Source organism: Ceratotherium simum, chromosome 13 (genome assembly GCF_057802395.1).
Source record: "Ceratotherium simum simum isolate JZ-2026a chromosome 13, ASM5780239v1, whole genome shotgun sequence".
In the NCBI taxonomy this organism is placed as follows: Eukaryota; Metazoa; Chordata; class Mammalia; order Perissodactyla; family Rhinocerotidae; genus Ceratotherium; species Ceratotherium simum.
Genome location: NC_141912.1, coordinates 49,457,352 through 49,481,800, shown reverse-complemented (window position 1 = coordinate 49,481,800; position 24,449 = coordinate 49,457,352). Strand labels below are relative to the sequence as shown.

The following is a 24,449-nucleotide window of genomic DNA, read 5'->3' as shown; positions in this document are numbered from 1 at the left end:
CTTTGGGTAATAATCCAATATCATTTATTTTGTTTCTCAAGTTGTAAGTGCTTTACTTCTTTACTTTCTGGTGCTACAAAATGCTCTGGACTCATCATGCATTTCTCTTCCCCTAGTCTTAGAATCAGCCATTTATCCAAGGAGTCCTGATTCCTTTTATCAGAGAATACTATTTAGAAACCAACGTCTGGGTGCAGGGTATGTTCTCTGCTTGATTTCACTGCTTCTAGGCCTTCTTACAGACAGAACTTCGAAATATTTGTATGTATACAAACCATGCTGTGGTAGGCAGGTTAATGGCCCATGAAAGACGTCTATGCCCTATTCTCCAGAACTTGTGAACATACTATGTTACGTGGCAAAAGGGATTTTGCAGATATAATTAAGGTACAGAATTTAAGATAGGGAATTTATCCTGGATTATCCAGGTAGGTCCAACTTAATCACATGAGTTCTTAACTGCTGAGAATTTTCTCTAGCTGAAAGTAGAAGAGAGAGGCAGCCAAAGTGAAAATCAGAGAGATTCCAGGTGTAAGAAGGATTCAATGCACCATTGCTGGCTCTAAGAAATATGCACCCATATGCAAGGATCTCAGAGGGACTTTAAGGCATTGCTAGCAGCCAGCAAAGAAGCAGAGATCTCATTTCTATAACTACAAGGAACTGGATTCTGCCAGAATATAAATGAGCTTAGAAGAAGAATTCTACCCAGAATCTCCCAAGAAGAACCCAGCCACCAACACTTTGATCTCAGTCTTGTAAAACACAGAGCAGAGAAACCAGCCAAGCCAACCTGGATTTCTGACCTACAAAACTGTGAGAGAACAAAATTGTGATGTTTTAAGTAGCTAAATTTGGGATAATTTATTACAGCAATAATAAAAAACTAGCACATATGTATATACACATAGCTATAATTGCTACGTATTTGTGTGCATATATATTGAACTTAATATGAGCTCAAACTTTTATCTCTGACCCTAATTCAGTGCTATAGAGTTCATTCTAGTCTTACTTTTTGTTATTTGTAACTTCTTTCTCTGACAGTGAGAAATCAATCTACCATCATTTGTTTGTTTAACTCTAGTATACACGTAAAATAGTTTTGGAATTGTTAACCTATATGCCTGTGATAAATAAATTTACCAACCAGAGGATTACATTTATGTACAAGTCTTTTAGTCTTTAGCCTTACCAAGTGGAAACCTCTTTTCCAAAGTTAAATCACCTTTTTTTCTCTATCTTCTTCAGTGAGAATTGTCATATATTGTAATACAGTTTGGTTCATTTGTCAGAGTCTGCATTCCATCCTGAGATTCTCCAACATCCTGGTTCATTTTTTTGTGTGTGTGTGAGGAAGATCAGCCCTGAGCTAACATCCATGCCAATCCTCCTCTTTTTGCTGAGGAAGACTGGCCCTGGGCTAACATCCGTGCCCATCTTCCTCCACTTTATGTGGGACGCCGCCACAGCATGGCCTGACAAGCCGTGCGCTGGTGTGCGCCCGGGATCTGAACCCGGGCTGCCAGCAATGGAGCATGCACACTTAACCGCTATGCCACAGGGCCAGCCCCTGGTTCAGTTTTTTAATTTGCATTTATTAAAGTTCAGTCTCTATAATGTACAAATCTACAAATTTTGACAAGTGCATAAAATCTTGTATTCACCACTCCAGTGCCATGTAGAAAAGTTCTCTCATACTAAAAATCTCCCTTTGCATCTCCATAATAGTTGACCACCTCCATCCTCCCGTAACATCTGGCAACCGCTGATATATTTTCTATCCCTTAATTTCATCTTTTTTCAAATGTCATATGAATGGTATTATACAATATCTACGTATTTTGTTTCTGGCTTCTTTTAGTTAGCTAAATAAATTTAAGTTTCATTCATGATTTTGTGTAAGTAAATGGCTTATTTCCTTTTATATTGGAACATGCTGTGATATAGATGTATCCACAGTTGTATGGATGGCACCAGTTGAAGGTATCCAGTTTGGGGCAATTATGAATAAAGTTACTCTAAACATTTGTATAGAGAATTTTGAGGGAATGTAGGTTTTCTGTGTGCTTGGATAAATACCTAGGAGTAGGATTTATGGCTCATATTGTAAGTCTATGTTTATATTTATAAGAAACTGCCAAACTATTTTCCAAGGGGCTGTAGCATACCTCATTCTCAACAGCAATAAATGAGACTTTCTATTGCTATGCATCTTTGACAGCACTTGTTATTGTCAGATTTTTGGATTTTAGCCCTTATAAGACTGTACTGATATTGTAGTAAACATTTAGGAATGGAATTGCTGGGTCATATGGTAACTCCATGGTTAATATTTTGAGGAAATGTCAAACTGTTTCCTAAAGTGGCTGCACCATTGTACATTTCTACCATATGTGAGGGTTCCAATTTCTCAACATCCTTGTCAACACGTTATTGTCTGTGTTTTTATTATTATAGCTGTACTCGTGGGTGATGCCTCAAATATGTTTTTGTCAAAGTCTTGATGCTACGTGTTTAGTCATTTAACTTATAGAAACTGCCATATAAACTAATTGCAAAGCCAGTTTTCATTATAAACCAATCAGCCGTATATACTTTCTCCAAAAATAAAATCTCTCACTCATTTTCAATCCAAATAACATTTTCATCCTTATGAAACCATGCCTCTTTTCAGCTCAATTTCTAATCTATACAGGTAGTGAAACAAAGAGAGGGGAAAGAAAAAGTAAGGGACCTCATCACAACTTTGTAGCCTGAAAGAAATGTCACTATTACCTTCAGCGCTTTGCTGCTGCTCTCCTTGCTATGATCTTATGGGATTCTCCTGAAGAAGTGACCAAGCTTTCTCTCACAGTAGTCTGAGAATGGAAGAAGCAAGGTAATGAAAACAGTATCATTCCCACCCCACCCTAGACTATATCTAAAGCCAAAGGCTAACACCAAGCTATGCTTTTAATAGAAATATTTATCAAGACAAGGGAAAAACAGAAGCATACCATGTTGCCTTGAATAAACAAGGTTTCATAGAACCATTATTTCAAATTTTTCCTTTATTTGGCACTGCAGAAGTTTTTACACTTCAATATAATTAAGATTTGACATGCATGAGAGGGTATTTTTTTGGTTTGTTTGGTTGTTTTTAAGAATAAGAGCAATTGTTAAAAGGAATATGGACAAACAAAACCAGCAGGAGGCTTAGATCTCAAGACCATTATTTATTTATTTTTTTTTCGTAGCTCAATATTACAACAATTTTGTTTGTTCATGGTTCTGTGGATTAGTGATTTGGGCCGGACTCAGCCAGGCAGTTCTTCTGCTGGTTTTGCCTGGAGTTATGCTTGTGCCTACAGTCATCTTGCAGCTCAGCTGGGGCTGCTTGGTCTAAAATGTCCCCACTCACATATGTGGCAGTGGGCGCTGGCTATTGGCTGGGCCTCTCTCTCCACGAGATTTCTCATCCTCCATGAGGATAGCCCAAGCTTCTTCACATGCAAGTCTCAGGGTTTTTTGTAACTCGCTGCACAGGACTGGTAGGCATAGTAGTTAGTGATGCCCAGGATCTGCTTCTCCATGGATGTGACCTCCAGGTGCCCGCTGGTAAGTCCTCCACCGAGCGCCACCATTTCAGATCCTCTTTAATCGCCTCGTCCACCACCAGGTATGTAAGCTGCAGGAGCTGGGGACTGATGTCAGACAGTCTCCGGGGGCTGACGTCAGGGGGCCTCCTCATGCCAATGGCGATGCTTTTGCCCCTGGATGCCCCGCCGGGAAACACAAATCCTCATAGGCATGGCAATGTAGGGTCGGGAACTCTCAGACTTGAGGTGGAGGGGCCACGGGCCCGAGCTGCCTGCAGCCACTGACGGGTGGGGAGTAGGGGTGGGCAGCCCTGCGCCACCTCTCAGGACCGTTCTTATTCCAGGGTTTCTTCACTTCCTCAACTGTCACCCTAAGCCGGGTACCACTACTCCAGGTTCGCCTTCTGCCCTGACGGTTTGAATCTGCGCCAGGCAACATACTCCAAATCCAGACTGACAGGACCATTGACCAATCGCAGAGCCAGATTTCCCAGGCGGCCACGCGGGGACTTGGTGTTGAGAAGAAAGGGGCGGGCGAAGGGGAAGGGCGTTAGAAAACACCACCCATCCCGCCTCCCAGCAGCGGGAAAGTGGTTCTTCAGTATTGGGATCCAGGTGTCAGCCTGTGTCTTTGTATTGCCAAGATGTCTCTTTCTAAAAAGTTAACTTTGGACAAACTGGATGTTAAAGGGAAACGAGTCATCGTGAGAGTAGACTTCAATGTTCCCATGAAGAAGAACCAGATTACAAACAACCAGAGAATCAAGGCTTCCATCCCAAGCATCAAGTACTGCCTGGACAATGGAGCCAGGTCAGTAGTTCTTATGAGTCATTTAGGTCGACCGGAAGGTGTTCCTATGCCTGATAAGTACTCTTTAGAGCCTGTTGCTGCTGAGCTCAAATCCTTGCTGGGCAAGGATGTTCTGTTCCTGAAGGACTGTGTGGGCTCAGAAGTGGAGAAAGCTTGTGCCAACCCAGCTCCTGGTTCAGTTATCCTGCTGGAAAACCTGCGCTTTCATGTGGAGGAAGAAGGGAAGGGCCAAGATCCTTCTGGAAATAAACTTAAAGCTGAGCCAGATAAAATAGAAGCCTTCTGTGCATCACTCTCGAAGCTAGGGGATGTCTATGTCAACGATGCTTTTGGCACTGCTCACCGGGCCCACAGTTCCATGGTGGGAGTAAATCTGCCCCAGAAGGCATCTGGATTTCTGATGAAGAAGGAGCTGGATTACTTTGCCAAAGCCTTGGAAAACCCAGAGAGACCCTTTCTGGCTATACTTGGTGGAGCCAAAGTGGCAGACAAGATCCAACTCATCAAAAATATGCTGGACAAGGTCAATGAGATGATTATTGGTGGTGGAATGGCTTATACCTTCCTTAAGGTACTTAACAACATGGAGATTGGTGCTTCCCTGTTTGATGAAGAGGGAGCCATGATTGTCAAGGATATCATGGCCAAAGCCAATAAGAATGGTGTGCACATTACCTTTCCTGTTGACTTTGTAACTGCAGACAAGTTTGAGGAGAATGCTAAGGTTGGCCAAGCCACTGTAATATCAGGCATACCTGCTGGCTGGATGGGTTTGGACTGTGGTCCTGAGACTAACAAGAAGTATGCTCAAGTTGTGGCCCAAGCCAAACTAATTGTGTGGAATGGACCTGTAGGGGTATTTGAATGGGATGCCTTTGCTAAGGGAACCAAAGCCCTTATGGATGAAATTGTGAAAGCCACTTCCAGGGGTTGTATCACCATAATAGGAGGTGGAGACACTGCTACCTGCTGTGCCAAATGGAACACTGAAGATAAAGTCAGCCATGTGAGCACTGGAGGAGGTGCTAGTCTAGAGCTTCTGGAAGGTAGAATTCTTCCTGGAGTGGATGCCCTCAGCAGCCTGTAGTTGACAGTGTTCCTTCCTACTGTTTCCTGTCCACAGCCTTTAAGTCAACTTAATGCTTTTACATCTCAACTTGACTTTTGTTAAAATCTACCCCTGTATCAAGACCCAGGCAGTGACCAAGGGACGGGCCCTCAGGAACTCAACATCAGCACATCAAGGCAACTCATTTTAGTTCTGTCATGCATTTGCCTAACTTCCTTCAAGATCTCATTTGAACTTGACCATTGTGATTCATAGGAAGTGAGTTGCCTATTAAAGTGAGTTGAATAAGCTGAATCTCTCTCTCTCTCTTTATTTTAGCCCAGCTTTGTTATTGTTTCACTACTTGAAACATGGAAATAAGACAAATCCCAAGTTGTTGAGAAAGGGTGGGATGAAGCTAACAAATTATTAAACAATAAAAATGTCCAAATAAACTGAGAAAAATAAGTACATGTATGAACTCATGGGGTACCATTAAAGCTCTGCTAAGAGGAAATTTCTTACTAAATATGAAAGAAGAGAAATAAAAGATACTTATTAAACCTAAGAAATTAAAAAAGGAAAGAATTAAACCCAAGGACAGAATTATGTCTGTGTGTGTGTGAATGCACAAGAGTGAATGCATTAGAATGGGAGCTACAAATTAAATCCAGATTTCAAATAAAGAAGTAATTGTTTTATTTTTATAGTAGATATTGTTTAATAAATAGATAATGTAACTGCTAATCTTATAACAGGATTTTTGAAATAAAAATATGTATATAAATAGTTTTGTCATGGGAAAATAGAAATATAAACACTTTTCCATATTAGAAAATAGAATAAGAAAATACTAAGGGCCGGCCCCATGGCTTGGTGGTTAAGTGCGCGCGCTCCGATGCTGGTGGCCCGGGTTCGGATCCCGGGCGCGCACCGAGGCACCACTTCTCCGTCCATCCTGAGGCCGAGTCCCACATACAGCAACTAGAAGGATGTGCAGCTATGACATACAACTATCTACTGGGGCTTTGGGGGAAAAAATAAATAAATAAAATCTTTAAAAAAAAAAAAAAAAAAAAAAAGAAAATACTAAGAAATGTAGAAGAAATGAAAATAGTTATTGGAGAATATTTTGCCTAGTTTGGTAAACAAAGAGCTGGTCCAGGGCAATCCTGTTAACAAATTAAGAGTAAAAATGCGGAGTCATTTATGCCAGCTATAATGGCATGTGTCCCTAGCCCCAGATAAATTCTATATATTCAACATCCTGAATAATTGAGCCTAAAATATAATTTTAATATACCTAAAACTTCAGCATATTTCTAAGGACAATATTAATAATGCCATGGTAATCCCAAGGAAGATGCAGGAGTTAAGGTATAGCCTTAAAAACAAGTAAAAAAGAAAATCAAAATCACAGTAGTTGAAACAAGATTATAGCATATTACTGTCTTGCCCTAAAATTCTAGGGCAAATAGGTGAGCTCTTCTCCATGAAGTCATCTGGGGAACCAAACTTGTGAAACAAATCTGTCACTCTCAGTAAGTGGATTCCATCTCTGCATCTGAGGTATCTGCCCAACCTTTTACTACTTGATAGACAGCCTAAAGGGGAAGTTAGTGAAAGACAATGTATTTCTTTTAATTACATGAACTTTAGGAACTTTTTTCACTTATTCTATTGGCTATTAGTTGTACAATAAGCCCTATTTTGCAAAGGAGGCTTGAGAAAGTATTCTCTCTAGCTGGATATCTTGTACTCAACTAAAAATCAATAGATTCTATTACTGAAAGGAAGTAAGGAGGAATAAATACTGCAGGAAAAGTAATTGTTTCTGACAGACTGTCACTCTGGCCACCCAAGTAGCCATGCACAAGTATCCATATATCCTTCTTCCTACATAGAGAAACATCTCTTCCTCAAGAGGTACAATCAAATGTCTTGTCCAGTTACTGCATCCCACTCAAAATTGGGTATCTCTGGGTGATGCACAATCTTTTCTTGTGATCCAGTGTGGAGCTCAACAGTCTGGCAAACTAAAAAGTACAGTCGTTTATTTTTCTCATACCTCCAACACCCCTGTCCATACATACCCAATATGCAATGGTGGAAAATAAGTAGGATAACTGCAACAAAAATCCTCACCTAAAAAAGCCATGGATTCATTGCAATTGTGAAACAAATCATGCTGGATCAGAATTTCAAGACCTCCCTGACCTATCAGTGGAGGATTGCCTTGGTTAGACTCTGCTTTTGTTCTCTGGGAGGAAGTTCCTAATTCATTGTCCTTTCTTTGGCCCCAAGTTTGGTCATCTCAGAAGTTTTTTTATTTCCTAAACTTCCACACCGTCTTCTGAAGCAGAGGTTGGAGAGCTGGGCCGCATCAGGCCACTGCACAGCTTTCCTAACTTCCTCCTTGCTGCTGCAGTTTTGAGAAACCAAGCATTTCTTTATGCATCACACAATTGAAGGTCTTTGAAGGCCAGACTAGTGATTTTCAACTTTCTAAAGAATCATGATTTCTGGCCTGTTTAATTCCATGTGAAAGAACCTCACCCAGAAATCTCTTCTACTTGTAGTTCTTCATCATCTGACTCTTGCTTTTAATTAATTGCCTTCTTTGCTGGGCCCACTTTCCTGCTCCTCATTTTAAGAGTGGTTAAGGGCCTGCCCAGTGGCTTAGTGGTTAAGTGTGCGTGCTCCACTACTGGCGGCCCGGGTTCGGATCCCGGGCACGCACTGACGCACCACTTCTCCAGCCATGCTGAGGCCGCGTCCCACATACAGCAACTAGAAGGATGTGCAACTATGACGTATAACTATCTACTGGGGCTTTGGGGAAAAAAAAAAAAAGGAGGCGGATTGGCAATAGATGTTAGCTCAGAGCCGGTCTTCCTCAGCAAAAAGAGGAGGATTAGCATGGATGTTAGCTCAGGGCTGATCTCCCTCACAAAAAAGAAAAAAAAAAATCTTAAGAGTGGTTAAAACTCTGCAGTTCTCTGAAAAAGTAGTCAGGGGTGGGAAGGCAACACCTGTAATCTGATCGTTGCCTATGATCTCCTCATATTTTTGTCTGAAAATTCCAAATGGGAGGCCTTTGAGAAAAACTGTGGGTGACGGTCTTTCTCCTGCTGTTTGTGGTATTGAGACAGTTAGCTTTTTCAACTCTGGGAAAACTCACTTTCCTGGCCTATTAGCCAATTTTGGTTGCAGACGACAAGCAGATTGTCCAATATTTCCTGGCTGTGCTCAGTTTTTGTTGTAATATTTTGCCTAAAACAGCATGTAACAATAAAAACATACTGATATTCTGCCTCTTTCGAAACACTTTCCCTGTATTTTTAAGCTCTGTAGGAATGTGTTCTGCCTCTTACAATACTGCAGACAACAGTTTTAGCAAATGCTACAGCAAAAAACTGATCACCACCTTCCAGCCCTCCACGTCTTTTTACTTCCTCCTACCTGACCCCTAAGTGGATGTCATATTTTATAGGTTTTATTAAGGGAATATCCCACTTATCAGCAGCAATTCCTACATTAGTTAGTCTATAGACTAGTGGTTCTCAACCAAGGACAATTTTTCCCTGTAGGGGACATTGGCCAAAGAATGGACACATTTTTATTTGTCACAACCAGGGCAGGGGAGACGTGCTGTAAACATCTAGTAGTTGTGGCCAAGGATGCTGCTAAACATCCTAAAATACATAAGCCAGCTCTCAAAACAAAGAACTATCCAGCCCAAAATGTCAACACAGAAATTTCTTTGTTGGGGCTGGCCCAGTGGCATAGCGGTTAAGTGCGTGCGCTCTGCTGCGGCGGCCCAGGGTTCAGATCCCGGGTGTGCACCCATGCACCGCTTGTCAAGCCATGCTGTGGCGGCGTCCTGTATAAAGTGGAGGAAGATGGGCATGGATGTTAGCCCAGGGCCAGTCTTCCTCTGCAAAAAGAGGGGAATTGGCAGATGTTAGCTCAGGGTCAATCTTCCTCACAAAAAAAAAAAAGAAGAAAAGAAATTTCTCTTTCTCATGTGACATTTGAGAATGGTAAGTAGATACTTTTCCTGAGCTCCTCCAAGGACCCAGGCTATCAAAATGGCTCTGCCATCATCTGTACATGGCTTCCATCTCTAGGAACAAGAAGATCAATTCAGTTGTTGACATTTTCCAGCAGACTGGATAGGGAAAGAGGAATCATATCTTTAAGGAAGAGAACTAGAAGTCACACATATCAACTTTGCTTACATCTCTTTGGCCTGAACTCAGTAATATGATCGTACCTAGCTCATAAGGAACAAGGGCAGTGTATTCTCTGGCTGAGTAATCATGGGCCTAGTTCAACCATTACTAAAAGGAAGAATAATAAAAGGTGAATATAAGACAATGTCAAAAAGAAGAACCTATTAAAAATTTTACAATGCACTGGAAGATCCATGAAGATCATGCTTTTGTACATGATTGGATAATCATAAAGAAGAACATTTAGAGAATAAGTACACTTCATGGGAAAAAAGTATGAAAGAAGTTAAAATGACTTAAGAAGACAATAATATGAGATTGAAAATAAGCTGGCAAAAGGTATAAAAAGGGATGACAAATTCAAGTATTACCAGTACAAAATATTAAATGGGGTTAGAACAAGTAAATACAAGACTTGAACCTGCAGAAAAAAGAATCAATGACCTGAATTAGAAGATTGGGGGAAAAAACAGAATTCAATGCATACTTAGAAAGTAAAAGATATTACTTTATATATATGAGTATATATACATATATACATATATGTATATGTTTATAAGTAATATTTTGTATAGTTGTAACTGAAATTTTATAGTTGCATATTATAATTGTATATGTTAAAAATATTTTGTTTTCTACTTGTTAAAACCAATTTAAAAAAAAACTTAAGATGTTACCACAAGGTGGTGGGATTGCCTTGGGCTTTTGGTTTAAACATTTGTTTGAGTTATTTAACTCACATACTTGGACACTACTATTCACTTATTTTCTGTACATTTTTTATAAAAATATCTGTATTGAAATAGCTTATTTCGAGCAACATTGGTTAACAAAGATGTGATGAAATAAATTTTTTTGAAGAGTGGGTGCTATATTTCATGGCCTTAGACTTCCATTGACTTTGCTTTTAAATAATTTCACATCTTAAGCAGTTATTAGAAGTCTCCTAGGGATTGCGGCAAAGTTTGTCTTTCCTAAATCCATGTGTGTTAATAATAAACCAACAAAGATGTGGATACCAGATTAAAAGTAAGTGTAAAATAATTGGAAAATGGCAAATTAGAAAAGCATGTGAGCTTATATATAAAAGAGGATGTTTTAATTGGCATCTGCTCACCTTGAACACCCTGGAGTTCCTCTCCCTGCATTGTGGCCTGGAAACTTTCTCCAGGCAGTAAACAGGGCACCTGTGGGCTCACCGTCTTTGTTTTCTCTCCCTCAGATGTTGTTTCATAGATTTTGTCTGGTTTTTCAGTTGTTTCAACTGAGAGGATCTATCTAGCCCCTGCTGTTCCATCTTAATCCGAAGTAAAGGCTCAAATCTTTTATTTTCAAAGTTTTACACCAATACTCTTTAAAATCCAGCTGAGCTGTGGATATGTTAACTTGTTTTTTTAATTTTCCTTCCTTTCTTTTCTAATATTGGTAAAGAAAATGTTTTTTCTCTGGATCTGAGTCACTTTTTTTTTAATATACTGTATTTTTTTTGAGCAGTTTTAGGTTCACAGAAAAATTGAACAGAAAGTATAGTGAGTTTCCATATACCCCGTCTCCACACACACACGACCTCCCCGACTATCAACATCCAGGCCCAAAGTGGTACATTTGCACACCACCATCTCCAAAGTCCATAGTTTATGTTACAGTTCACTCGTGGTGTTGTACATTCCAAGGGTTTTGACAAGTGTGTAATGATATGCATCCACTATTACAGTATCATACAGAATAGTTTCACCCTCCTAAAAATCCTCTGTGCTCTGACTATTCATCCTTCCCTCCTCCTAACTCCTAGCAACCACTGACCTTGTCACTGTCGCCATGATTTTGCCTTTTCCAGAATGTCATATAGGTGGAATCATAAAGTATGTAGCCTTTTCAGATTGGCTTCCTTCACTTATTAATATACATTTAAGTTTCCTCCATATTTTTTCACGGCCTGATAGCTCCTTTCTTTTTAGCTCTAAATAATATTCCATTGTCTGGGTGTATCACAGTTTATTTAACCATTCACCTACTGAAAGACATGTTGGTTGCTTCCAAGTTTTGGCAATTAAGAATAAAGCTACTATAAACATCTATGTGCAGGTTTTTGTGTGGACATAAGTTTTTAATCCTTTGGGTAAATACCAAGGAGTGTTATTGCCGGATCCTTTAGTAAGAGTATGTTTAGTTTTGTAAGAAACTGCCAAACTGTCTTCCAAAGTGCCTGTACCATTTTTCATTTCCACCAGCAATGAGCGAGAGTTCCTGTAGCTGCACTTCCTCACCAGTATTTAAAGTTGTCAGTTTAGGTTTTTTTTCCTTCTAATAGGGTGTAGTGGTATCTCATTATTGTATTAATTTGTGATTCCCTGATGACTTAAGATGTTCAATATCTTTTCATACATTTGTTTGAAATCTTTATATCTACTTTGGTGAGGTGTCTATTTAGATCTTTTATCCATTTTTTAAATCAAGTTTTTCATTTTCTTACTGTTGAGTTTTAAGGGTTTCCTGTATACTTTGAATAACAGGACTTTATCAGATGTATCTTTCGCAAATATTTTTCTCCTGGCCAGTGCCGTGTCTTCTCATTCTTTTGACATTCTCTTTCTCAGAACATAAGTTTTTAATTTTAATGAAACCCAGTTTAGTGATTATTTATTTCATAGATCATATCTTTGGTATTGTGTCTGAACAGTCACCATCATACCCAAGGTCATATAGATTTTTCCCCATGTTATCTTCTAGGAGTTTTATAATTTTGCATTTTACATAGGTCTGTGATCTATTTAGAGTTAATTTTTGTGAAGGGTGTAATCTCTGTGTCTAGATGCATTTTTTCACATGTGGATGCCCAATTATTCCAGCACGATTTGTTGGAAAGGCTGTGTTTGCTGCACCATATTGCTTTACTCCCTTGTCTCCAAGATCAGTTGACTGTATTTATGTGGTTCTATTTCTGGGCTCTCCATTCTGTTCCACCAATCTGTCTCTTTTTCTTGCCAGTACCACAATGCCTTGATTACTGCAGCTTTTTAGTAAGTCCTGATATCTGGCAGTGTCAGTTCTCCTACTTTGTTCTCCTCTTTCAACACTGAGTTGACTATGCTGGGTCTTTTGACTCTCCATTTCAAATTAGTTTGTCAATATCTGCAAAATAACTTTCTGTGATTTTGTTTGGGATTGTGTTGAATCTATAGATCATGTTGGTAAGAACTGACATTGAGTGTTCCTATATGTAAACATGGAATATTTCTCCATTTATTCAGTTCTAGTTTGATATCTCTTATCAAAGTTTTATATTTTTCCTAATATAGATCTTGTATGTATTTTGTTAGATTTATACCTATGTATTTCATTTTAGGGGGTTCTAATGTAAAAGGTAATGTGTTTTTAATTTCAAATTTCACATGTTCATTACTGTCGTAAAGGAAAGCAGTTGAATTTAGTCTATTAACCTTGTTTCCTGCAACATTGCTATAATTGCTTATTAGTTCCAGGAAGGTGTTTTTGTCAATTTTATCAGATTTTCTAAATAGACCATCATATCATCTGAGAACAAAGACCATTTCATTTATTTATTTACTCTGAATACGTATATCTTTTATTTCCTTTTCTTGTTTTATTGCATTGGTGGACTTCTAGTACTATGTTGAAAAGAAGCAGTGAGTGAGGATATCCTTGCCTTTTTCCTGATCTTAGCTGGAAAGCTTCAAATATCTTACCATCAAGTTAGCTGTAGGCTTTTTTATAGATGTTCTTTATTGTGTTGAGAAAGTTCCCATTTATTCCTAGTTTATGAGAGTTTTTATCATGAATGAGTGTTGGACTTGTCAAATACTTTTTCTGCATCTATTGATATGATCATGTGATTTTTATTTTTTAGCCTGTTGATATGGATTACATTAATTTTTGAATGTTGAACCAGTCTTGCAAACCCAGGATAAATCCTAGTTGGCCATGGTGCTTAAATCTTTTTGTATTTTGTTGGATTTGATTTGCTATTATTTTGTCAAGGATTTTTACATCTCAGTTCATGACAGATACTACTCTGTAGTTTTTTTAAATTGTAATATCTTTATCTGCTTTTGGTTTATGGGTAATACTGGCCTCATAGAATGAGTTATAAAGTATTGTCTCTGCTTCTATCCTCTGAAAGAGATAATTGCTATAATTTCTTCTTTAAATGTTTGGTAGAATTCACCAGTGAACCCACCTGGGCCTAGTGCTTTCTGTTTTGAAAGGCTATTAGTTATCAATTCATTTTCTTTAATAGATACAGGACTATTCAGTTCATCTATTTCTTCTTGTGTGAGTTTTGGCAGATTGTGTCTTTCAAAGAATTGGTCCATTTCATCTAAGTGATCAAAGTTGTGGACATTGAGTTGTTCAGAGTATTCCTTTATCATCCTTTTAATGTCCATGAGATCTGTAGTGATGCCCCTTATTTCATTTCTGATATTAGTAATTTGTGTCTTCTTTTCTTTTTTCTTCATCAGCCTGGCTAGAGGCTTACAGATTTTATTAATATTTTCAGAGAACTAGCTGTTGTTTTGTTGATTTTCTATTGATTTCTTGTTTTCATTTTTATTTCTTTCTGCTCTAATTTTTATTATTTGTTTTCATATGCTTCCTTTGGATTTAATTTGCTTTTCTTTTTCTAGTTTCCTAAGGTGGAAGCATAGAGTACTCATTTTAGGTCTTTCTTCTTTTCTAAAATAATGCATTCAATGCTATAAATTCTCCTTTATGCACTGTTTTCACTGTATCTTACGTATTTGGATAAGTTGTATTTTCATTTTCACTTAATTCAAAATATTTTTAAATTTTTTCTTGAAATTTCTTCTTTTATTCATGTGTTATTTAGCAATATGTTGTTTAATCTCTCAGTATCTGGGAATTTTCCAGCTATCTTTCTGTTACTGATTTCTAGTTTAATTCCATTGCAGTCTGAGAGCTTGCATTGTGTGATTTCATTTCTTTTAAATTTGTTAAGATGTGTTTTATAGCCCAAAATGTGGTCTGCCTTGGTAAATGTTCCACGTGAGCTTGAGAAGAATGTGTATTCTGCTATTGTTGGATGAAATAGTTGATAGACATAAATTATAAGTAGTTGATTGATGGGGCTTTTGAGTTCAACTATGTCCTTACTGATTTTCTGCCAGCTGGATCTGTCCTTTTCTGATAGAGAGGTGTTGAAGTCTCCAACTATGATAATGAACTTATCTATTTCTCCTTGCAGTTCTATTAGTTTTTGCCACACATATTTTGATGCTCTGTTGTTAGGCACATACACATTAAGGATTGTCATGTTTTTATGGAGAATTGATCCCTCTATTATTATTTAATGCCCCCTCTTTTTCCCTAATATCTCTCCTGCTCTGAAGCAGGCTCCATCTGAAATTAATATGGCTACTCTCACTTACTCTAATAGCATGGTACCTCTTCTCCAGTCTTTTACTTTTAATCTACATGTGTGTTTATATTTAAAGTAGGTTTCTTCTAGACAACATACAGCTGGGTCTTTTTTAATCTGTTCTGAAAATCTTGATCTTTTAATTGGTGTATTTATACTCTTGTCATTCAAAGTGATTATTAATATAGTTGAATTAATATCTACCATATTTATTACTGTTTTTATTAATTGCTCTTTTTCTTTGTTTCTATTTTTGTGTTTCACTCTTTTTATGCCTTTTTTAGTGATTTTAACTAAACATTTTATATAATTCTATATTCTCTCCTTTCTTTGTATTTCAATTGTATTTCTTTTTTTACTCTTCTTAGTGGTTGCCCTCAAGTTTGCAATATACATTTACAACTAATTCAAATCCACATTTCCATAACTCTATACCACTTTACTGGTAGTGTAAGCAGCTTATAATAACAAAATATTGCTAATTATTAATAATAGTTATTTTAAACTCGTGGTCTGATAATTTCAATATCTCTGCCATATTAGGATCTGGTTCTGATGCTTGCTGTGTCTTTTCAAACTGTGGGAGTGTTTTGCCTTTAGTATACTTTGTAATTTTCTGTTGACAGACAGACATGAATATACTGGGTAAAAGGAACTGTGGTCTTAAGCACTGTAGTGGTAAGGTGTGGGGGTAAAGGAGTTATTCTATAGCCCTATGATTGGGTGTCAGTCTTTTAGGGAGCGTATGCCCTTGGGCTGGGAAATTCACTAGTGCTTTTCTGTTTTGTTTTGTTTTCAACCTCTTTGGTGGTACAGGATGGATAGAAAGGGCTGGAGTTGGGTATATCCCTTTCCCCATGTGGAAAGCTAGAACTGACTGAGTTTGATATTTCCCTTCCCCCAGGTCAGTTAGTCTCTGATAAATCCCCCAATAGGTTAGGTTTTGGTAAAATAGTTTCTCTTAAAGACAGGCTTTGTTAAGTAGATCAGAATGCTCTGTCATATTTTGAAACGGCTACTTTTTCCCAGCCAAAAGCCTGAGGGAATTTTTCTCCAATCTCTACTGTGAGAACATGGTAGAGCTCGTAGAGGTAAAACTCACAAAAGTGAGTGTGGGAGCCCCTCAGTGACTGGACCCCACTGTAGTTTTCATCTCAGGTTTGTCTACACGGAGCCTCTGACAGTTCCTCAATTACAGTCCCTGTTCTGCTATGCTGGAACTGGTTTCTGTGGAGTTTTTTGTTGGTGGTTTTCTGCTTTGGTAGGATGTGATTCTCTGTATCTGCCTGTCTGTCTCTCCAATTTGGGGGTGCATTTTGCAGTGTGACTTAACTTCTCTGACAGATCTAAAAAGACTTTTTTATTTTCCAGTTTGGTCAGCTTTTTACTTGTTGTTAGGACAGAGTGGTGACTTCTAAGCTCCTTACATGCTGGACAGAAAACTGAAAATTTGGTTTTGTTTTTATTTTTGTTTTCCGATTCAAACATATTTTTGATTTCTTAACATATTTTTTCAGATATTACATGATGGAATATACTACCAGTAGGAAAATGAGAAAATAGATTTTAAGTCTGCTAAAAGTATCTGTTCGTCACACAAACCCCATCCACTGTTAATTTCATGCATAGGATTATTTCCCTTAGGAGATAGCTACTCCTTAGTCCAACATATAACAACGGCTTTAAAACCTTTCCATTTCTGTAATGCCCAGCTGTAATGCCTTGAATTTGAGTTGAAATCCCATGGTTTTCCCAGATATTTTCTCTAATGTATGAGCTATATTGAGTTTTCTCATATGGAAATAAATCACTATGTGTCCAAATATTCATATTGATTCTTCCTTGATTAAAACCATAGGCCGTTTTTTTAGTAGGATTCTAAACCACTGGGTTTGTTTTTGTTTTTGCTTTGTTTCCTGGTTGTTGTTGTTTTTAGTTTTGATAAGCAAATTCATTATTTTGTCTTAGAATAACAAAATATACCCAAAACTAAATTGAAAGGGAAGAGAAGGAAAAGAAAAAAACCAGGTTATACCAGGGTTTACAGAGTGTTAGAAAATAATGGTGATGGATTTCCACCAGTTTTTCTAAAGCAGTTTGAGTTTACGACAGCAATAAGTTTCAAGTGTTTCTTGAAACTTATGGGTTTTTATGAAACCAGATTGAGACACAGATAGGCAAAATGAGAAACAGTGGATTTCACCCATTGCCCATAGGCAATCACACAGGCATCACAGTTATGTTTGTAAGCCAACTAGAAGAGCAATCTGAACACATTCCTTTGCCTCATACTATAGTGCCATCAAGATTCCCAAAGGCTATAGTATAATTTTAAATCACTACATGGATATACTTTGCAAATTAATTTTTATTTTTAATTTCCATTATTTCTTTCAAGGGCCACACATAAAGTTCTGAAGAGTTGTGCTAGGCCCTGGGGAGGAGGCCTTAGGTAATAGCAGAGGTGACTCAGATGGAATGAGGGGCAGAGCCACACTGTAGATGCAGCCAGTCATGCAAGAGGGAATTAGGCCTGAATTCAAGGGGCATTAACAAATGCATTGCCTATTAAAAGGAGACATCACTGGTCTTTCATCATTTGTACAGATGTACTATGTGTGTAGTAACAAATAAAAAAGAGTAACAGTTTTCCTTCTAAAGATTAAAACTATTTATGCATTGAATAAAATGTCTCCTATAAATAATAACCTTGTTCTGAGAGTGGGTTAATTTACTCACTCACACATTCAAGTATTCATTCCACAAACATTTCTTGAGCAACCTCTGTACTAGACCTAGTGTTAGTCCCTGAGGTTACAAGATAGTCAATTGTCCCCAAGAGTTCACAGACCTTTGAGTGAGAGAGAAAATAACCAAATCTTTTAATTTCATTATCATAAGTACTACATAACATAGATCCTACTACATAACACACATAATATAGATAACAGTATATTATTTGAGGTGCCAAAATGTCCTGATGATATGTGACCCCCTTCTTTGTGGGAAAATATGGGTAATATGGTTTCCAAAAGACTTTATTAGATTTTATTTAATAGACCCACACTTTGTTATTTCAGTTATTCTCCAAAGATTTATGTGTTTTCTAATGGAAAAAAACTTCTATCCGCAAGGTCCTTCTCACTCATACCGTGTGTATTATTTAAAGTATTTGATTTACTGAAAGGCACAAATACATATTCCAAACACATATAAACCCCAGACTCTTTTTCTATGCAGATAAACTGAATTTTGCAACCTAGAAGGAAACCTAAAGGCATTGTCAGTTTCATGGATACCTGACCTCTGCAGTCAGTCACACAGGGCCTCACTCGCAGATCTCTGTGTTTGCTTTAATACTCTATCATCTTATAATTCTTAATAATTTTGAACATGGAACACTATTTTCATTTTGTACTGGACCCTCCCCCAAAATTAGGTAGCCAATCCTGTTGAAGGCTTCTCCACTGAGCCCAGAGTTAAGGAGGCTAAGAAGCTGAGTCCTCAGTTTCTCTCTTTGGCTTCCCCGAGGTTTTTCTAACTCTTCACAATCATACAGAAACCCTCCTAAAGACTCTGAAGAATTAATGCTCATAAAATGCTTCAGAAGATGCAATCTCCCATCATCCCAAAATAAACCTCATTTGGAAACAAATCTCTAAGCAAATATGGCCTCTGAATGTGTATGCTAGTTTAAATGCTCAAGAAAAAAAAAAAATCAGTTTTAGCTTTCATAATAGCTCCACTCCTGCTCTAAAATATGTTTTTGTGTTGCTTGCCGTCTTTACCAAGAAAGAAAAAAAGGAGAGATTGAAGAGAACACAACGCCCCTCAGTGTCCCCAAGATGGGGTACTATACTGTCTCACGATTTTCTGGAGGATCCTCATGTCTGTCCAGAGGTGAGCAGAACAAGTAGTTGATTGAGAATATTTCTGTCAAAAATTCTAGTTAAATTCTGTCTGAATGTTGTTGGTTTTTTTTTTGTCTGAAAACATACATAACTCCTTTAACAAAAAGCAATTAGTACAAGTTAAATGTGCTATTTATAGTGGTTGATTAGAAAATTGCGTTTTTAGAAAAGCAAAAAATGACCTAATGATGGTAAAAAAAAATATTTTTTTAAATAAGGCAGTTACATTTGCTCATAGCATTTAATTTTTGTTTTCTTATTATATTCATAAAACCTTGGAATTATTTAGGCACTATGATTTCTTTAGAACAAGGAAGATTTTTGTCAGTTTGTGTCTGTGAAACCAAAGAAAAGAAAAAATATAATCATTGCAGGTTAATGGGATACTTCTGGTATTGTCATCTGAGCTCAGGTAGTAAAAGAGGGAGGGAAAGGAAGATGGAAGCACTGGAAAGAGGTCAGAAGGAGATTAGAAATTGTGACAGAATAATTTGCTGCCAGTTAGAGCTGAGTAAGTAAGCATGAATGGCAATGGAGAAAAATTTTGATCAATAAAGTAAGGGTGATATGATAAATAGTATTTTAGTATCCAGTATTTTAAGAAGCATGCATACATGAACTGGTTTTAAATTAGATATGTAAATCATTGCTTAGAAAATCTTCAGGTCTTAAACCAAGCCATTAGCAAATAAAGCCTTTAGAGGCATTGCGGAGAGATGATATGCATTATCAGGAGGGAAAATGCGATATAGACTTGCCTAGTGAGAAATGCCTAGTGGTATCTTCTCAGAAGCTTGTGACTGAGAATACTTAGATCAAACAGACTAGAGGCCTTGAGATGCACACTGTAGAACAAAGTTCTCAATGTGTTCTTCCCAGACCAGCAGCATCCAGAGACTTGTTAGAAATGCAGATTATTGGGCCGTGCACAAGCTGAATCACAAACTCTGGAGTGGAACCCAGCAATCTATGCTTTAACCAGTTCTCTAGTGTTTCTGTTTCAGCTAAAATTTGGAAACCACTAGTATAGAATAAAGACCACTTTAAAGGGAGACAGGAATTAGTTCTAGCAACAGTCATGTCACTATCTGTATGCTTTAACTGAGGCAAATCATTTCACTTCTCCAAGCTCTTTTGTCTGAAAAATGATATATTATCCGTACGTTATCTGAGATTCCTTTTAATTCTTGAATTATATGGCTCTGAAACCCTGATTGTCATACTTGAGACTATTGGCTGCAATTTTCATCTAAGACTCTCGACAAATAATAGTAAAAAATGACCAAGAGCTAATAAGCACACAACATAGAGGTCTAAATTGAAAGAAGGAAAAAACATCAGAACTTTGGCTCTTCAAATGTAAATTCCTTTTGCAATTTGACTCTTACTTCTTATGTATGAAGGCAAATTTCCCCCAAACTACCATGTCTGAGAACTTAAAGAAATATAAATAGAATAAAATATAATGAAATAGATTCAGTTACTCTTTGCTTTATTAGAGTCATTTAGATAAAAAGAGGTGAGTCCAAAGTTTATGTCTATAAGAGAAAATTGATAGCTCAGAAAATACCTGTACATTCAAGGGTTTGGTTTGTTTTTTGTTTGTTTGTTTTTGGTTGTTGCTTAAAGCTGTGATTTGGTTGCTTGTGCAGACAGCAAAAAATTAGAGTGAGAAAGAGGCTTAGTTTTCATTGCATACTCTCTCATATAGTTTAAATTGGTGCATTGATCATCTTTTCAATTAGGAAAAGTCATCTACGATTGAGAAGAAAATGGATTTAATTGGATAGACCCAGATATTCCTGGAAGAGGCTGAACTTCAACTTCCTCCTGCCCAATCTACACACACAGATGAATGAATCACACCTTGGGGTATTTTGTTCTTTATGCAAACCTCTTGTTTTACTCTTTAAGATTATTGAGACTTTTTGTTTACATATCTATCTCTCCCTGCCCCTGAAGGTCAGAGACTACATCTTATTCAATGCTCTACTCGAGCGAGGGCCTAGCACAGTATTTAGCACATAGGAAGTTTTGTTGATGATGCTGTGTTTATAAATTGAAAGTATAGTGCACATGATATTCAAAGGTAAATGTTAAAATACAAGCTGCACAATGAGAGCAGAAATCTAACAACGTCCACGGTGCTACATAACAGGAACTTCATTCTCACAATCAGGAAGTCTCTTTTCCTGTCAAAAGAAACTGAGTATTCCATTTAACATAGTTATGTTACAGAAAAGAAAGAAAGCTGGCTAGGATACAAGATAATCAATTATTAGAGAAAAGCAGAAAGCTGAATTCCTATATAACCAACAAGAAGTCATTATTGAAAGTCACAAGAAGTTGATACTAAATATTCTGCATACTTTAGCAGAGGGAAGACATACGCCTCCTTAATTTCTTGTCTACTAAATGGAAATGATATTAAGATATAGTAGGAGTGTGTGTCTATGTGTGAAAACCATAGGAAACAATCTTTCTAAAAAGCTCACCACAGTGTTTGGCAGAAAGTTCTAAATATGTAAGCACTTATATTGTACTAGGAGAATAGTTTATCTGTACTACCACTCTTAGGGTTAAGAACATTTGCGAAAGATCAAAGTTCCCTTGCTAAGATGATGTTTTCCGACAGGAAACCATATTTATTAAACAAATATATGGACCAGTCCCCTAAAATGCCTGTCCAGCCCCTTGTTCACCTGCAGTCTTTCACTGTCCTTGGCAATGTTTGGGCTGGGTATGTCCTGAAATACACTGAAACATACTCTCCTTGAGCTCCAGCCATTTCCTTGGTGTTTAAAGCCTGCTTGGACCATAGATTTGCCGCATCTTATTCCTTAGCGATGAAACAGGCCAACGTATCACTACTGAAGTTCTCACATACACAGTCTTTCCTTTGTCTTTTACATGCTACCTTGAAGGAACAGTACAACTTTCATTATTCTGTAGCCGTGGGAATAGCAAGGACAACTCTTATTCAGCAGACAGCTGCTTAAGTGATATCTTGCTGTGCACTTAACCTATTTTTATCTGGTTTTGTATGTATTCCACACTGCACTTTTTGAAGAGGACTATGTCTTATTCGTTTTGGCATCTGTAACAAATAAAAATTGTCTGACAAATTATAGGAGCTCAACAAGTTTTTACTAAATAAATCAACTAATTAAATGACCAATTATAACTGTTCATCCTTTTCACATGGGTTAGTAATAGATTCCATTTATTGAGAACTTACTTTAACCCCTGGACTCAGCATTTTACCAATGGTATTGTTACCGAACCCAAACACAGGTTCTTTTACCCACTGCATAGTAGGGCTGATAAAGAAAAAATGGAAACAACAAGGTTGTGGCAAGGAAACAGGTTTACTATTATTGAAAGGCAGCCAGACAAGGAGATGGGAGTTAGTTAGAACTCAGATCCAGCTCCCTGAAGGAAAAGAGGTAGGGGTTTTTATTTGAGGTTTTAGGTAGCGGAGGGCGAGCTGTGACCTTGCTGGTTGGTGCCTTCCCGCCAGCCTGCGTTTGGCCTCGTGTGGCTGCTTGCAGGGAGGAGAATGGCGAGATAAGAGAATCAGCAGGTTGGTGTCCTTGGTTGTCTGTCTCCACGGTGGATGGTGGATTCTGGCACCAGGAAGACAGGGAGTTGGGGTCTGGGAAGCTTCAGCTTCTTGATATTCTCTGGATATTAATTTCCCTGTAATAAAACCTCAAAGGATCCATAACTGGCCAAAATGTTAGATGAGGCCACCTGGGCTCTAACAATTTGTGACTTCTATTTGCCATGTGAAGTTCAGGGATACAAAGGTTTAAAAAACCAATATTTACATATGAATGTAACTAAGAGAAGCAGGGAAAGGAGATAGGTGCTTTTGGTTTTAATCCCATGTATGCTGGATTTAATGTAGGGGAACTGATATCAGGGCTGGCATCAATATGTCGTTTAATCCTTAGAACTATGCTATAAGGTAGAGTTATCCCATTGTACAAATAAAATACCTTAAGCAGAGAGAGAATGAACACCTTGTCCAAGATTGAGTAATGGAGTCTTTTTAAAGTCTGTGGTCTAACCATTAGGGAGCACTGTCCCATGAGATCCTTTCTGAATTCAGGCAGACCAGAACAGTGCTTCAGAAAGTATTTCAAAGACATCGTGAGAGAAAAAATTAAGAAGCTGTATTCTTAGATGCCAACACTGTGCTATTAGTTGTAGTAATAATTGATCATTTTTGTTTATATGGATCCATTGAAAGAAAGGTTTTATTTTTCATTCTGGGAAAAAAAGGAAAACCTACCACTTAGAGAGTGCTTGTACTTTAATAATTTTTGAGGATGGAGGCTTCCATTGTCTGTGAAAAATGTGTTCCTTGTTAACAAAAATTCACAGACTCATCCCCTTTACGTTAACAATTTTTTTTACATGACTACATAACTGTGAGCAAGAAACTTACAGCTAACGCTTTCGAAATGTAATATTTTTAACAATATTTATAGTATTTAATACTTCAGTACAAATATTCAAGAATATATAAAAATCTACCTCCATTTAGATTTCCTTTACTCTAAGGGATAAATCTAGCTCTTTTTACCTCTTCCTTATTGAAACCATGCAAAACATGCTATTGAGATATCAATGAATGAGAGTGCCCACAAAGCTCTTCCTCCTGAAAGTGGTAAAAGTGGAGAAGGGACAAACTCATAGCAAATTGGTAATTCACAGCAGGCTTTTTTTATGAATGTTTTATATTTAGTTCTAAGATCATCGTGTAGATGTGTAGAGAAAACTAGACTTGCTGTATTTTTTCACCTAGATTTCAATATTTCCTAGCAAAACTTACTTTCATTGTTCTTTGAGGACTCTCCTACAATAGCAATACATTCTTTGACAACAGCTGGAGAATAGAAGTCTCAAAAGATTGTTTGAAAATTGTCATCATACTCACGGCCTCGGCTCCACAATATATCAGAATTCGGAACAATGCAACCCAGCCTAAATATCTGTTTCTAACACTATGGTTTACTCTTCACAGAATATACATATGACAAGGACAGATTTAAACACCTACACAGGGTTTTTGTGCCTTTACGAAGGTTTCCCCAGACACCTTTAATTCCGATGGATCTCTTATTGAGGCCTTAGAGTTTCTACATCTCGAGGCAACTCACCATTCAAGATGTGCAGAGAGGTGCCTTCCTTTTGTAGGGGGAAGCATACAACTGTAAATGGAAAGTTAAGAAAGAAAAATCAGCACCACGTTCCAATCAACAGAAATCAGAAACTATAGATACGTTTTCAGAAAGAACGTTTTTAGGAAAGAGTACACACATGAAATAGGAGGATTCCCACAAAACCGCAGGGGCCCACATTTCCCTCAAAGTTATTCGTGTAGCCCTGTTACATTTACTGCAGTTGGGAAAACACCACTGTAATGACATGAACTGATCTATTTGTATTTCACACAT

General features: G+C 37.6%; 1 protein-coding gene across 1 annotated transcript; it reads left to right on the top strand.

Annotated features, from left to right (window-relative positions):
- Positions 1-4,225: 4,225 nt before the first annotated feature.
- On the top strand, positions 4,226-5,479 carry PGK2 (phosphoglycerate kinase 2). The gene has a single exon (XM_004424037.3). It carries the CDS (start codon positions 4,226-4,228, stop codon positions 5,477-5,479), a length of 1,254 nt encoding a protein of 417 aa, XP_004424094.2.
- The last annotated feature ends 18,970 nt before the right edge of the window (positions 5,480-24,449 follow it).